Source organism: Rhamphochromis sp. 'chilingali' (assembly GCF_963969265.1).
Source record: "Rhamphochromis sp. 'chilingali' genome assembly, chromosome: 4".
NCBI classification, from domain to species: domain Eukaryota; kingdom Metazoa; phylum Chordata; class Actinopteri; order Cichliformes; family Cichlidae; genus Rhamphochromis; species Rhamphochromis sp. 'chilingali'.
In genome coordinates this window covers 30,601,379-30,617,811 of record NC_137948.1, presented here as the reverse complement: position 1 = coordinate 30,617,811, position 16,433 = coordinate 30,601,379, and the positions used below count along the sequence as shown (strand labels likewise).

General features: G+C 41.9%; 1 protein-coding gene across 3 annotated transcripts in view; it reads left to right on the top strand.

Moving 5' to 3' along the window:
• Window positions 1-16,380, top strand: part of radil (Ras association and DIL domains) — a 31,025-nt gene extending 14,645 nt beyond the window's left edge. The window contains exons 9-20 of one of the 3 annotated variants that reach the window (XM_080879314.1): window positions 1,048-1,085; window positions 1,703-1,854; window positions 2,016-2,128; window positions 2,321-2,437; window positions 3,670-3,793; window positions 6,941-7,113; window positions 7,363-7,513; window positions 9,512-9,738; window positions 10,318-10,654; window positions 11,547-11,686; window positions 13,465-13,604; window positions 13,854-16,380. In XM_080879314.1, the coding sequence (XP_080735440.1) occupies window positions 1,048-1,085; window positions 1,703-1,854; window positions 2,016-2,128; window positions 2,321-2,437; window positions 3,670-3,793; window positions 6,941-7,113; window positions 7,363-7,513; window positions 9,512-9,738; window positions 10,318-10,654; window positions 11,547-11,686; window positions 13,465-13,604; window positions 13,854-13,953 (1,812 nt within the window). In that variant the 3' untranslated portion in view covers window positions 13,954-16,380. Of the gene's footprint in view, window positions 1-1,047; window positions 1,086-1,699; window positions 1,855-2,015; window positions 2,129-2,320; window positions 2,438-3,669; window positions 3,794-6,940; window positions 7,114-7,362; window positions 7,514-9,511; window positions 9,739-10,317; window positions 10,655-11,546; window positions 11,687-13,464; window positions 13,605-13,853 lie in introns of all 3 variants that reach the window. The other 2 variants (XM_080879315.1, XM_080879313.1) reach the window with 2 other exon arrangements.
• Window positions 16,381-16,433: the final 53 nt, after the last annotated feature.

The following is a 16,433-nucleotide window of genomic DNA, read 5'->3' as shown; positions in this document are numbered from 1 at the left end:
GTTTCAGCTTGTTACTGTGTCTGTGTCTCTCTGTGGTCCCTCTGGCCTCGTGTGGAGAGGAACTGGTCAGCCATGTCAGGTCAGGTGAATCGTTAAACAGGCTGCCGTATCATGTTTTATACTGTGTTACACTCCAGCCGTGCACAGTCGTCTGTTTTAACTAAACCCCTGCTATGCTTGTTATTTGGCTTTCACATAAAAAAACCTAAAGCAGAAGATTTTCACCCCCTGAGCTTTACTTTAGGCAAATACTCATTTTACCCCTCCAGACACTTCTTCGGTAGTTATTCCTAAAGGGATCAAATTTACCTTCATCTCCTCTACACTTGTTTCCCAAACAAGTCCACTTTATCCAGCATTGCATAAAGATTTGATGCCACCTTATCTGATATTTTAATACCTTACTGCGAATATTTTGTGGCCTTTTTTTCCTGCACTTTGCAATAAAATGTAGGAAATTGTCCCACTGCGGTGAGAACAGCTCCCTGATGTGTCTCATCTTATGAGTTTAGTCAGTTAGTTGTTGGACTAAAGCCACAGTCATTAAAAGAACAGTACTTCAGAGTGAAACAATGTTTCCTGAAGGTTTATGTTATATTGAAAGTGTGAAATTTATAGAGCTGTGGAGTTGCTTCAAGTGAGGTGGCCAACTGCTGCAATTACACACTGGAGGAAGCCCCAAAAATGTATTCAGTTTATGGCTGTTGGTTAAAAGGAAGGTGTGGTTTATTTCTCCCTTTTTTTGTTTAATTAGTTTTGTTTTGTTTTTTTTTTCAATTATAATTAGGGTGATTTTATATTCAGGACAGTGGAGCATGAGGTAATTCTCAACATGTGTCACTATGGGTTTGTAAATGATAGTGGTGCTACTTCTTACTGTAGGTTAGTAAAAGCGTCATGAAGTGTGCTTCTCCTACGCACGCTTTAAAAGTTTAATGAGCCCTTAATTGTTCTGTGTGTGTGTGTGTGTGTGTGTGTGTGTGTGTGTGTGTGTGTGTGTGTGTGTGTGTGTGTGTGTGTGTGTGTGTGTGCGTGTACGCCCTGCAGGAGAAGACAAAGGAGCTGGCGCAGAAGCAAGCTCAGCAGTAAGTATCAATTTCCAGCTCGTGTTAAAAAATAGGAAGCTGACGGTCTCATGTGCATTTTATTTTGTGTGGCTGCCTTGAGCCCTGACCTTTTATAGAGCATTGTTTTGAACTTACCAGAGACTTGGGACTCACTTATCATTCAAGACCTCCCAGAATATTTTTCTACTATGAATATATATAAACATATCCATCAAACACTCTCTTATGATCAGAAAGTACAGAAAAATTCATCATTGGCAGGGATTACGTTAACAGAGTTCTCTGTCATTAAAAGATCTTTTAACCTGCTACAAACTAGTAAGACGTCGACTGTGCTCGTGTGAGAATAGCACACTTCATAGTCTGGGAGCAATTGGTCGTCCTTTTTCTTGCCTCTTGCACGTTCTAGTCAGGCAGCTCCCTCACCTAAACCACACTGTGTTATTGTGCATAGTGAGAATGCATCTGAAGCAAACTATCTTCTGCTGTGTGCTGAATGTGAAAATGTCCGATTGGTGGCTAAGTCCTGACCCGACTGTCCAGAGGTCACGTGTGAAAGCAGTTCATGTAGGAATGTGCATGGTGTCGAGAAGCCTACCTGACTGTGTGTAACTTGTCTCTGCACGTCCAAGTAGCCAGGACCCGGCCTCGCTGTCTCTGCTCAGCATCTCAGACCTGGTCCCAGACCTGCAGACCATTTTCTTCTGGATGTCCAACTCTATCGAGATCCTCTACTTCATACAGCAAAGAGCACCAGCATACACACACAGCATAGAGACACTGCAAGGTACGCACACACATACGCAAAGTCAGAATGATGAGTGTGGAAACAACTTGGAGTCATTACTCACACTGACATACAGTAGATACTGACACAGCTACAGCCCTCCCTCTCTCTCTCCCTGTATATATCTTAAATGTGACTCCGTCTCCATCATCTGTGTCTAGGGTCAAAGGAGTCGTTGCTATCAGCGACCATATCAGCCAATGAGGAGGCTATGACAATCTTGGAAGAAGTAATCATGTACACTTTCCAGCAGTGTGTCTACTATATCACCAAGGTAATCTGTCAACACAGCAGCGATGCTATCTTCTAAATGACTAAGAAGGTTTTTGTTGTGTTTTTTAAATTGCACCGGATGAATAATAACATACCTTCGTGGGCACAAAGAATGCCCGGATGGTGTGAACTATTCTGTAATTCCGATCACCTTCATCATAATGTATTTCTGTTTTCGTGTGTTTGTGTCCAGGCTCTTTATGTGGTGTTACCGGGTCTGTTGGACTGTAATCCATTTCCAGTCGACAGCTCTGAGCCCTGCTGGAAAGGAGGCGTGGGGTTTCCTGAACCTGTGCGAAGGGTCTTGCAGGTAGGGATGTGCATAGCTTTGTATAAGTTCGGGTTTTCAAGGTCATGAGAAGTTAATTTATTAAAACGTTAAGACACCAGTGATATCTTTGTTTTCAGAGTATTTGCACATATTAAAATTATTTTTATAAAAGATGCTTGTCATGCACATTTTAGGGCTACTACCCTGCTTGGATTGCCAACATATATAGATTTAGAGGCATACAACTGAGGACAATGACAGAATTTTTAATTTCGTGTCTCTACACCACCACAGTCTATTTTAAGTCAGGCAGTCAATATATGTGCAGACTTTGAGCTTTAATTCAGGGGTCGTAAATAGCATCCGGTCCAAAGCCAGAACTATTGCATTAAGTGTTCAGGAATTACAAACATTTTTATTCAAAAGTCTGGAAGTCTTGAACCCGTGGACATCATCACATGATGATTTCCTCTCTCTGAGATGCTCTGCCAGGCCTTTCTGTCTTCCTCCATACTTTTCTCTTCTCATCATTCTTGTGCAAATAAATCTTGGTTTCATCTGAATGATGTTATCAGGCAAAGGCTTTTTGGCTTTCCTTTTCTTGAGTGTAACCAGTAATTTTTACCTTGTAGTAATCGCTCTGTATTTCTATTGCTAAAGACAAATTTTGATGGTAGACCTTGACAATAATACACCTACCTCCTAGAGAGTGTTTCTGATTTGGTTGGATGTTGTGAAATTGTTTTTGTTAACCACGGAAAGAATTCTGTGATCATCCACTTTAATTGTCTTCAGTCATTTTCAGTTGGCCAAGTCATTCCTTCCTTTTAATAATTCCCCAGACTGTTGATTTTAACACTACCAAAGTTTTTGATATCTCTCTGAAAGGTTTATGTAGATTTATCAGGTTAAAGATGTCCTCCTTCTTTTGCGTTAACAACTCTTTGTACCTCATATTAAAAAATGCAACTTCAACACATGGAATCGAAACTAGATCTTGAGAGAAGAGCCCTCACCTGGCTGTATAAAACTGTATAAAATGACTGTAACCCCTAAACAGATAAGGAAATACTTAATACTTATTTAACCCCTTCTGAAAGCCTACACAATCCTATAATGATTGTAGGATTTAAAATCTATTGTGGTAGATTTTATGCATCATTGTCCAAATACTTATGAACCTAACTGTAGCTGCTTAGGTATACTGACGTATAGGAATAGAAGCTACAGCAAAGACTATGAAATCTATGGGTGTGTATGTGTGTGTGCAGGTCTTTCAGAGTGCGCAGGAGCTTCTGCAAGGCTACCAGGTTCACCCAGAGATCCAGGCTCAAATGTTTGCTTACCTCTTCTTCTTCTCCAACGTGTCACTGTTTAACCAACTGATGGACAAAGGTATAGAAAAAGCATACACACACACACACACACTCTCTCTCTCTTTTGCATTTGCATTAGACCCTCCGGGTTCGTACAGTTGTGAAAGTATATGAGAGACACAGTGAACTAAACTGTGTCCTTGTGTCCTTGTCAGCATTTTGACAGGGGACTAACCCAGATTTGTCCTCAGTGCCCTTCTCCTATCTGCATTCTGTTTCTCCCCCTCCTCTTCCTCCTCCCCCACCTCCATCTTGCCTTCCTTCTTTCCATCTGGCCATCAGGGGGTGAGACAAAGAAGAGTGGAGATGGGATTGGGTGGAGGCGAGAGAGAGCAGATAGAGCAGGGGAGGAGTGAAAAAGGGCGGAGTGAAGGGTAAAGGGCTGGAAGGTCGTTCGGTTGTTATGATGACTTTGCTAATAGGCTCTTACCTTTCTTTAAAAATAACAACAACAAAAACAGAAAAAAACAGTAATTTACTGCCAGCTGTGTCTGCATGTCAAGCCAGCTCCCCTCGCCCTCTCTTTATATCGTTTGTCTTACACACACGGACACATACACACACACTCAGATACATGCCATATGTCTTCATTAGCTCGTAGAGACAGGACAGATCACATGTCTGGCAAAGGCAGAAGGAGAAATACCTTTAATACATGCAGGGGCTACACCGTCCCCCATCTCATCTCCACCTCCCTCTCTGCCTTGCTGTCTGGCTTTCTCTCTGCCTCGCTCCCATTTTTGTCGCTCATTGATATTTCTCTGCTGATGGTGTCCATGGTAACAGAGAAGTGAGTTTGTAGCAGGTAACGCTGACGTTCGCACTGGGTGCTCCGCAACCCACTCACACACACATGCACACTTGTTCACATTCAGCATTCAAAAACCCTACACTCACATTGCTCAATCATACAGCCGAGGAAAGATGAACGGCGTGGCGGAGATGTTCGTTGTGTTGTAGGGAAAACTTGCTAACAAATTATAATAAATGCTGTTTGGATGGTTTGATTTTGGGGTATACACGGCATTATCACACCTTTTGCCGAGAGGTTAAGAGATGTCTGGTCAGTTTGCGATGCCTCTCATATAGATTACTGTATGCCTAGACATAAGCCTATTACAGCGGAGGGTGTGTGCGTGCATCCAAAACATATGGCAGAAGTTATGTGTGTGTGCGCGCAGTCAGCAGATAATGCTGCCAGTTCATTGTCTGCCTGAAGCTTCCTGTCATGTGCTGCTTGTAGTGATTTTGGGGGGAGACGTTCAGTTTAGGACTGTGTGTCTGTGTGTGTCCTAAAAAAGGAATTTAGGAATCCAGATCATTCCCTTGACTTTAATGTCCTTAAAAGCAAAAGTTAGACATGTTTGGTAGAAACAGAGACTGTATATTAAGGATGGAAGTATCGGTGATGTGGCTTTGAAGTGCTGTTTTAAAACTAGACTTGCTGTGATACTAGATGCCATGAGGGGGGATTTTACAGAGAAGGCAAAAACACTGCACTCTTCTATAGCAGACACGCCCAAGCCACACTCTGCTTTATCTTTGATTGTACTCAACATCTACTGTAATGTACAAAATAAAGATCACTTTGTATTAAATAAGTAGCGATTGAGCCCATAAACTTATCAGGAAAGTGTTTACTCAGAAAAAGTGAGCCGTGGGTCATTTTACAGTCTGACTTATTTTCATAACCAGACCAGTCTCCCCCTGGGATCTACACCCACCCAGGCATCCCGTGGCAGCTTTTTTATTGAATTGTGGACATTTCTGTTATAATTTTACTACATCAGTTTTTACAGCTGCCCACAGTTTGTTATCTAGCCTGTTTTAAATAGTTTTATATAGGAAGCGGACGGTTTCATTGAGACATTTCATGTATGGGTTCTGGGAAATATTAACTATTGCAGGTGCAACAGTTATTCAGTTCATCATTTCTGGTATTTGTAAGTAATGTGCCAAAAACTCTCTTACTTTTAGGTTTTATTTCTCTAATGTCAGATGCTTTAGGAAATTGTACAGGGATTTTTAGACATTTGCCTGATTACAGAAATTTCTTTACCTGTTGAAAAGTCTGTTGGATGGATCATTATAGCTCACCTGGTTGAACAGATGACCCATGTACCGAAGGCCAGAGTCTTTGCTGAAGCGTCCGGGTTTCGAGCTTGCCTCAGACTGTTTTCTGGATGTCACCCCCACCCCCACCGTACTTTCCTGTCTGTTTTACACTCTCTTATCTAGAAAAACTGCCAATCTTTACAGTAAATGGATCGGATAAATGTCAGCCTTGGACAGTGGTGAATGGCATCTTACTTGCCTGTTGGCTCATATCAGCTATAATTTCCATTATTTAGTCAATATGGGCGTATAATGCTGATATTGGGTAATATTTGGCTGATAAAATTGTGATTGCCTTGTCATTGCAGAATTATTGCATTATATATTGCTGTGTATGTTTACTATATATAGAACTAGTATTTAGATTAATTATTGCTTGTTTTGACTTGCAGACTACAGATTAAAAAGGAGATTTTAACCACATCTGATAGATTTTTTGCACATTTGCTCTGATTATGTAAAATGTAGGTATTAAAATATTTGCAGGCTCTGAAAAAATGACACCATTGGAGCGCAGTTATTTTTCATCGTTTCTACTGAGCCCCAACTCGAGCCTTAGCTCACTTTGAGGGGGTGGAGGGGTACATACCAGAAAGTATTAAATGCATTAAAGCTGCAGTGAGGTAATGAAACAATAGGATCCCAGCTTCAAAAGTGCTAGACTTATAGTCATCGCCTGCTTAACTTGCCACAAAACTTCCTTTCAGTTCTTTGATGTGCGGGAGAGAAAAGGAAGGATTACACAAGCAGGAGCTCAGTCAGCTGAGCCCTTCTGCAGCGGTGCATTTGTATTCTGCGAGGAGTAGGCGGTTGCTGGCTGTTGCTATTGTTCCACCTACTGCAATCACAACCTAATTAAAAATTAATGTCTGTATTGCCGAACAGCACACATGCACGCAGACGTAAGATCTCAGAAGCACACATTCTGTATTTTACTCTGCCTTTCTCATGCGCACACCCTCAAATAAAAATCTACTGCAGTGTTTCTGATTAAATACTCAAAACGCTCCCTTCTGCTCGTGTGTGTGTGTATGTGTCTTTGTGCACGCAGGTCCGTCTCGGGGTTGGTTCCAGCGTTCCAAGATGCTGCAGATTCAGGCATGCTTGAGGATGGTCATGGAGTGGGCGAGCAGGTCCGGTCTGGGACATCTGGCTGAAAAATTCTTCACCAAACTCAACAGCACAGTGTCCATATTGGCCACACACCCCCAACAGCTCACTCAGGTAACACACAGGGAAATGTCTTTTTTGTTTGTATATGATGAGCCTCACATTGCTATAAGCAATGGGGAGGGAATACGTGGGCGTAAGCAGAAAATCTTAAAATAAAAAATTAGTCTCAAGTTGTAAATGAAGTGATCGATCAGCTTGTGATGAGTGACGTCCTACAAAACCCTGCTAATAAACTTGTGACTCCCCTGACATCCTCTCATCTCTTCAAGTCTGGGATTTATTTCTGTTCTTTGTTTGCAGTTGGGGTGGCGAGCGCTGTCCAGTGAGCACCCAACTCTAAAACCAGTCCAGCTCCACCGCATTCTCACTCAGTACCAGCTCACAGCAGAGATAGGCCCCGTTCCAACATGGCAACCCAGCAGCGAGGACGAGCCGTACATATACAGAACAGGTACGTTTGTGAGCTTGTGTGAATTTTTCCGGCCAGAGACGCTGACAACATTATGACAACACGAAGCCCTCGTGTTATGAGTTGGGATTATAGGTACAATAAATACTGGTCTGAATCTCGTGAGTTGGCAGTTGGAGGCCTGTTACTGTCGTGCTAAAGGTCAATTGTGTAATGGTTTACAGGGGTTGTTGAGCAGCTTGTAGAATGAAGGAGAAGATCAAGCAAAAACAAATACACATGAATGCGAATGTGGATAAATCTGTTTTAAACCAGGACTGCTACTGATATTTGGTCGTTTAAAAATCTTATTTGTGGGCCGATATTTTTATTTCTTTCACACAAAATATTTTTTTTATCTGTTTTATCTATTATTTATTAGTACACACTAACGTTACATGACAGTACAGTTTAAAAATGAAAAAATGATGGTTTTATTGACACGTTGTTGTTTATATGTTTACACTTGGGTCAGCTGGTTTGTGGCATTACCATCAGAGAAGTTGCAGAGTGCCCTCTGGTTGACAAACTAAGAAACATCAACACTCTTGATGTAATTGGGAGACTTTCCCTGTTGTCTCTTTCCTTGCTGTATTTTTCATTTATTGGTGCATATAGATGCCGATATCACTATATCAGGAAATAGCTGAAATTTTTTCTTACGTGTTTGACAAGCAGCTTTATAACTAAAGGAGCAGAAATTCTCAGACAGTACTGAATCACAGTGATTTAACACAATTACTCGTTGACTTTGAAAGCACCATGCACTTATTAAGCTGTCAAAACAACATTTTTAACATTATTTCCTCTGTAAGTGTGGATACTAGCTCTGCATGAGTTTTTATGCCAGATGACCTTCCTGATGCAACCCCAGAGATTTGTCTCTTTCTGGGATTGAACTAAAAAGCTTTCACTTGTTAGGTGAATGTGTAAATCAAAAAGAAAAATAGGTTGCCTGCTCCAGTTTAGCTCCACTTTTCCCATTAACTGAGATGCAGGATGAAGGGTATCCAAAGCTATCCAAGACAAACTGATGTTCTTACGCTGCAGAAAAGGTCATGTGCAGGCGGCATCTCGACTTAAAGGCGTTTAGTCATAATCCTACAGGTGGTAGCTTTGTACCGTTGGCTCCTCAGCCAAACAGATGCACCAAACGTCCGAGTCTGAGGTATTTGACATCACATAATGAAGTAATAAAACTACCTTGGTCTAGCCTCATATTTACCTGTTAATGGGTGAACAATCTAACACTTTGTGAACTTTGGGCACTTTGTTGAGCGAGGAGAGCAGAGGAAGGGAAAGATATGCACTGATTTGTTATAAAGAAGACATAATAGTTTTTGTGCCCAACAGTTGATTTGGTTCATCTGGACGTAGCGTTTCAGTGGGAGAAATGTTTCATCACTTCTTCAGTCTCAGCTGACTGCAGGTTTCCCCAATCTTATAAACAGTACATTTGCATAATGACTGAAACTGGCACCACTGAAAGAACAATGGACTGGGAGGTCAGTTCCTTGATCATTAATATGCAAATTCTCATGACCATTGATCAATTATTTCATTATTTATAAGATTGGAGAAACCTGCAGTCAGCTGAGACTGAAGAAGTCACTTGGATGAGTGATGAAACGTTTCTCCCACTGAAAACGCTACGTCCAGATGAACCGAATCAACTTTTGGGGATACCTGGATGATTGAGCACGCATCAAGACGAAATAGTTTTTGTGATTGTTGGAAGACAAAATTGTAATTAAAAAACAAGGATTATTGATGACCTACTCATACTTCAAAGCATTTTGAGGTTTCTTGAAACCAGGATCAGAACTGGTAGATAGAAGAGAGAGTGCTAGATACACGTTGCGTAAACTTGTGTGCATTCAATACAGTTAATGCTAACTAGCAGCTAGCGCTATTTATACTAATTGTGCATTGTGTATTGAATATGTAGTCCTTCAAGACAGCAGCACAGATTTATGTTAACATCAGTGTTTGTGTTTGCAGTCGACCTCCTGGAGAGCTTTGAGAACCACCCTCCAATTGTGCTGCCCAGCTCGGGCTTCAGAGTGGACCTGGACAGCGAGTGTGTAGAAGACAGCATCTACAGACAGCTGCTCTACATCCGGCACTACCTGTGGGGGCTCCGCACCAAGACGCAAACACACACCAACACTCCCAGTGTGCAGACACACTCCAATGGAACCAACACAGCTGACTGGCCGGAAGTTCAGGTTCAGAAAGACAAACATACACACACTCAAGTGTGTACTTGAGTACACCTAGTAATCCAGGCCATGTGCCTCAGCAGCTGTGGCTGTTGAGGAGTTCCTCGTAATCCCATAAATGAAAGACAAAACCCTCTATTCCAGCCAACCCACACACACACACACACACACACACACACACACACACACACACACACACACACACACACACACACACAGAGAGAAACCTAGACATGGTTAAATCATGGTTAATCTGATTAGTCTTTAGGCTGTCTAATTAGTGGGAACGGCTGACTAGACCATAATCCCTAGTGTTACAGCACCCTCATATGTACACATACCCGCACACAGAAAAGTATGCATTTAAAAGTATGCTCACTGGAACATTAATATGTGCAATGATAATGCATTCAAATTTTAATCATCTCAAGCTGATGGGTTTTCATGCAGGAGCAAAGCTTCAGCGATGCTCTAAATATTCTCGCAGGTGAAAGAAAAAAGGAATAATTGTTATTGCTATCATCTGCATCCTCACTTTAGATGTCAGATTATCCTCTAAAGTCTGTCTGTCCCATCTCAACACAGAGGGAGCTGCTACCTCCGAGCCACAGCAGTCCCCGTTCAGGGGGTCCAGGGGACGACGGGCCAGGAGAGCCAGGAGAGGAGAGAGGACGGGACAGACCCTCAGGCCAGTCTCACACACACAGCCTCAGACGGAACGGCACCATTCACCACCCTCGAACTGCAAATCCAGACCCGTCCTGCCTCCTGACTCCTCCCAATACCCCCTTGTACCCTGAAGGAGGAGGCGGAGGAGGGCCTGTGCCGCTCATCGGCACCAACGTTCAGACCAACGGCTGCACCGGCAGGACTGTGGCTGAATGTAAAAAGACCAATGGACTCATCACCAACGGACTGGAGGGTAGGCCACGTTATTTACAGGAGGTGGACAAAATAGCAAAAACTAATGTGCAGATTTAATTTTTTTGATAAAAACACAAATAACAAGTACCAGTGTGTAATCAGACCCCCCCCCCCTTACCAAAAAAAGAACAAAGGCTTCACACAAGCTGATTTTTTTTGTACTGAATTGCATAATGCGCTTTATTATTATTTTTTATTATTTTGTCCACCCCAGATGTGCAAGTTTAAATCTTACAGTTAATTTTAGATAGTGAGCATGCATGTGTTTAAAAAAATCAGCAACATTTCAGATCTTCAGCAGTAGATACCTGCAGATATTGACAACCTCTGCTCTCGTTTCTAAGTTTCAAATCCATCCATCTCACTGCGGCAAAAACCATTATTAATTAAGGTCACAGGAATCCAGAGTTTGCTTTGGCACTACACCCTCTGCAGAACAGAATTAATGAAGAAACAGCAGATTTACATTGATCAACCATGTTACAGTCAATACCATGTCACTCAGTGACGTGTGTGTGCGTGTGTGTGTGTGTGTGTGTGTGTATTGCGGGAGGATTTGTCACAAACACTTTATTAATGTGGCATGTTGTACATTTTATTACTGCTCAGTTTAAAACGCCTTTATAGCTGCACTGAAAGGGCATGACAAAAAATGCTGATTTAAAGTGTGTGCAACAGTAGATCCCCTTCACTGTGTAGTGAGTGTGACCTCTGCAGGCAGAAGCATGTGTGTGTGGTATAGCAGCTGCACCTTTGCACATGTCTGAATATCCGCGTGTTTCTTCTGCACAGCAAGTCTTGTGTTTTTTTCCTGTTTGTCCAACCCCATAGCGAGACCCTGTGTGTGTCTGTGTGTGTTTTGTGCCTTTGGGTGTCTGTGTCCTCTGCAGGGTGTATTAGTGGGTGTGAATTCCCTTTCCCTGTATCCTCCCCCGGCGTCCCCTCCCTTCCTGATGACTTGTGTGTGGTGTTTGTAGTGGAACTGGACAAGGGACCCTACGGACTGGGCATGGGACTCATAGACGGCCTGGTAAGTAGACAAACGCATTTTTCACAATATATCGAGTTTTAGCCACGTGCTTTAAAAATGCTGGGTCACTAACATATAGTATATAGTATAAAGATTAGATCTAAGTATATAGATTAGATTATAGATAGTTTATTCATTCCCGGGGGGAAATTCACAAATTTCAGCAGTATCCACATGCACATGCTAGACATACAATAAATACTGACACTGATAACTACTACTTTTTACACATTTTAAAGTTACGTATTGCAAATAAATTAAAGTGCAAAGTAAATTAATACTTTGTATTCATATCCTTTATTTATTGTTTAAGAGCTACCTCCCTGAAAATGTCATTTTTACCCTCCTAGGACCTGGCGTGTGGACAACACATTTTGGGTTGTCTAGACCAAAATACCAAATTTTGCTCTACAAGGGCCTAATATGCACATTATACTGCCACTGTTCTCTGCCACTGTTAAAACGAATGTCCTCATATGTGGATCTCATTTTTCTTAGAAACAAAAATCAGGTAATTCTTTGTTTTTACATTCATCAGGTCCCAATCAGCCCAAATAGCAAAAAAAGAAATTTTTAAAGTTTTTAAACACTGTGGTTTTATTTTGAATGCTTACATTATTTTTACTTTGTGCACAGAAACAAAATTATTTCACAAAAACCAAAAACTACCAGGGTCAAAATTATTAGCCCATTAATTTTAACAGTCACTTGTGCATCTTTTTTGATGGATAACAGCCTGCAGTTGTTTTTGTAGTTTTCAACATGTCTCACACACGTCTCCTGAGCAATCCCAGCCCATTTTTATTTGGCTAATATCTCAAGCTCCTCCAGATTTGATGGTTTTCAATTCACTCCTCAGATTTTCCATGACATTCAAGTCAGGGTTTTATGCATGCAAGTTAATAACCTTTACTTTGGTTTCTGGAGATTATCGATTATTGTTGTTTTATAAGATAAAATCACAACCTACACCCAGTTTTGCTGCTGACTGCTTAGGTTTTCTTTCACCTTGACGCAGCTGCAGACGCACTGAAGCATCCCCACAGCATGATACCTCCATCACTGTGTTTCACTGTTGGATAGTGTTCTTTAGCTTGCACTCTTCTCCATTCTTTCTCCAAACATGACCAGAATCTCTGAGGCCAAAGAGCTTTAGTTTTATAATTCTGGTATGCATCATTTTTCACCAGGTTGATCTTAGCATACAGTCTGGCTTGCAGGTGTCTCTTCTGCAGAAGTTGAGTTTTTTTTGGTCTTCATCCTCACAGTCCAGTGACTCTAGCAGGGCTCTAGGGATTGTCTTCTTTGAGACTACAATTCCCAACTTAGCTAAGTCATTCACTTGCGTCCTGGCAGTTGTTCTAGGGTCTTTAAACACATCTCTCACTAGTTTTCTTTCCAGAGCCTTGATGCTTTCTCAAGTGACAGCTCGCTAAAGTTATTATATTGTGTGCAAATTGGAAGATAACACTCAGTTTTAACTTTATTTTACAAGCTTTGAGTATAATTCTGTTATTGTGTGCAAATTTTCCTACCTATAACAAAAGGTTGTTAACGTTAGTGTCTAGAAAAGGACCAGAAAACCAGACCAGACTAACTAGAAAAGGTTCAATGGTAGAGGTAGTGGTGCTGGGTTTTGTATACTTCTAAATATCAGTTTAAATCAGCAGTTATCAGTAGTAGTGAATGCACACAGATTTAATGGACACCTGCCTCTGGCCAAGTACTTTCCCTGGCTGTGGCATCAATCGATTTCCTTTGCTTTCTCCATCCTGCAGCACACTCCTCTCAACGCTCCAGGCATTTACATCCGGACTCTGATTCCCGATGGACCAGCCGCCTCTGATGGCAGACTGAGGATTGGAGACCGCATCCTGGCGGTGAACGGTACCAGTCTGATAGGAGCAGACTACCAGAGGTAAGGGAGAAGTTATAGTGGAGGCGTTAAACAGAGATAAATGATACCACTGAGTTATCACTGACTTCAATGACAATGAGCAAACTTTCCACATTGCTAACCACTGCTGTCAGCCTCTTAAGCCGATTGATTACTTTGATTGGTCGAAGCTCAGACAGTGATGCCATGTTATCCTCACGTTTCTGCTGAGCATCAGGTAACCAGACTCTGTCCTTCTCCCTCCGCTTCCTCCCGTTTGTGCCATTACAGCGCGGTGGATTTGATTCGTCTGGGAGGGGGTCGACTGCGTTTCCTGGTAGCCAAGTCCGACCCAGAGGTCTCGGAGAAGATCAGCGCCTCCTCCTGCTGATTACCTCGGCCTCCCAGCTAAGACATGCACAACATGCTACACCGGACTGGAGATAGGAACTAACAAGGAATACAGATGTGTGCACTGACAAACGGGATACACACACCACTCTCAGCCAAAGGAGTACCTACGCCTCATGAAATATGAATGTGAAACCCAGCGTCTGCACGGCTCAAAGCCAAGCAGATTACACTCCACGACTCCACTGAACAGCTGCCGTACCTGCTTCCTTCACGCAGACTCCTGCTGGGTTTGTATAACAGACACAGTCTTAAACCCTCGGTGACTTCAAAGGAGTCCGCAGCGAGGAAAGTTGCCTAATTAATCAGCGTTTGAGGTGGGTTAGGTCTAACCAATCAGTATGCAGTGTGAGGCGGTTTAAAGCACAGCGGATTCTCATCAGTCAAGCCCAGAGGCACGTGTGACTTTTGCCAACAGTATTTTTGAGTCGTTTCTATTAAATTCCAGATGTAAATAGCACGCTGAGATGCCTACCCAGTTCTCTGAAACAGGTAGACACAAACTGAAGATGTACTTTAGAATTTTAGAAGTATTTGCAAACAAAGTGAGCCTCAGTGAACCCCTGAATGTTTTGTAAATCCATTTGTTGTAGCGAGCAGTATCAGCGTCTACTCCACAGACGCAAGTTTGTGAACGAGTGTTGACTTTTGCACTGAAGAGTGGAAGAAAACGACAGAGGCAGTGAACTGAAAAATCACGAGTAGTACAACCTCGCTCTCCCGTTCCACCTGTGACATCGTACCTGGACTTCACCTTCGCTGGGGGAGGGGGCACTTAGTTAATAACCACTCCATGAAGACCACATGCTCCACTCCAGACTCTCAGCTGCATCCTTGCAGTGCATTTAAACTGCAGCATAAACAGCTGTTTGTAAATATTCAACATTGTCTCACACATATTATTTGGATCTTCAGAAGATGAAGTCGCCTTTGGGAACGACTCGTGTTGTTGTGGGTTTTTTGTTTTTCCTGAAATATATTTGAGACACTAAAGCCTACAGACGGAGAAAAGGGAAAGTGCAGTCATTGGTTGTAAACTTTTTTTTTGTATGTCATGGTTTGCTCAACAACATTACAAGAAAAGTGGTAGCCACCCATGCTGTTTGTGCTGGTTTTAGGTTAAAATATTGGGCTTGGATAGCTGCCTGGAATCAGATATAATTCTCTTTATTCTAATTATGCTTTGAATAAAACAAATTTAGCAGCAGCAGTTATTTTACTAGACAAAACATCCCAGCTGCCGTGGTCGTATAGTACAACATAAAGTACCTCCTGCCCCCGATCACTTTACCTTGATAGAAAAGATCAGAAGGTGAGGACGAGATGAAGAGAAGCCTGGAGCTCAGAGAGAGCTCGACTGCACTTATAAGAAACCTTTTAATGTGAAGGTGGATGTAAGCCTAGCTCTGCTGTGTAAAAACTACAAAGTCCTGAAGATGGACTACAAAAAGCACCCATGTGTCAGGTTGTTCCATGCATTTGGTGGAAAAAATGAAGTGAAATTACATTTTTGACAAATTCGGATTCAACCTGCAAAACATCGTCCTTCACCTCGTGAAGCCTGAACCGTGAAGTACCTGATAGAAAAATGTTTCTTTTTTAAAACCGAAGCTACAGAAAAAAAAAGATAAATTTGGATAGTTTTAATTTGTATTGTTTTCGTTACATTTGCCATTTTTGTGTGATTTATTAGTAGTTTTTTTTTTTAAAAAATACAAAATAAAAATCAAACTGATGAGTGTATATGATACACTTGGCATTGTGGGGTTAAGAAGCAGCTTATCACAGCGGCGTGATGTTCAAAGTTCAGCCGTGCCAGTTACGGTATCACAGTGTCTATCAGTTATGAGACTGCATCGTTACATTTCCTTTCTCCTCCTAAAGGAGGCATGAAAACACCTTTGCTTTATAATGTAGAGCCATGCTGACACGTCCAGATCCCGTCACTCACTCCAAATCCTTCCTCAGCAAATCCAAGTGTTGGACCACAGCATCAGCCAGTGCTACAAGGGTCACCTGACTGACCATAACCACCAATCACAGCAGGGCATCCATATCTAGCTTTACCTTACCATCTGATAATGTTTTCTAGAGTTGTAACTGGCTGGTTATTTGCACTGTGGATTTTTTTTAAGCAAAGTGTGAAACTCTGCATGAGATATTTGCCAGTTTTACTTAAACCATAGTTTTGCTGATCATTTCTGCAGTTTGAAACTTGTTGGGTGTTTTCATTGTTTTTTTCCCCAGTTTTGTTTCTTTCTTCTTCTTTTTTGCAGTAACAGTTTCCTTTTGTGCGTTTCAGGGTTTGTATGGCATTGATCTCGTGCATGTTGACCCTCTTTTGGTCATTATTTATACTGTTGACAATGACTTCAGAATAAAGATTGTTGGATACTCGAGTTTTGAATGGAACAACACCACAACAGAGACTTCAAATTCATTCTTACACCCGACGGCAGA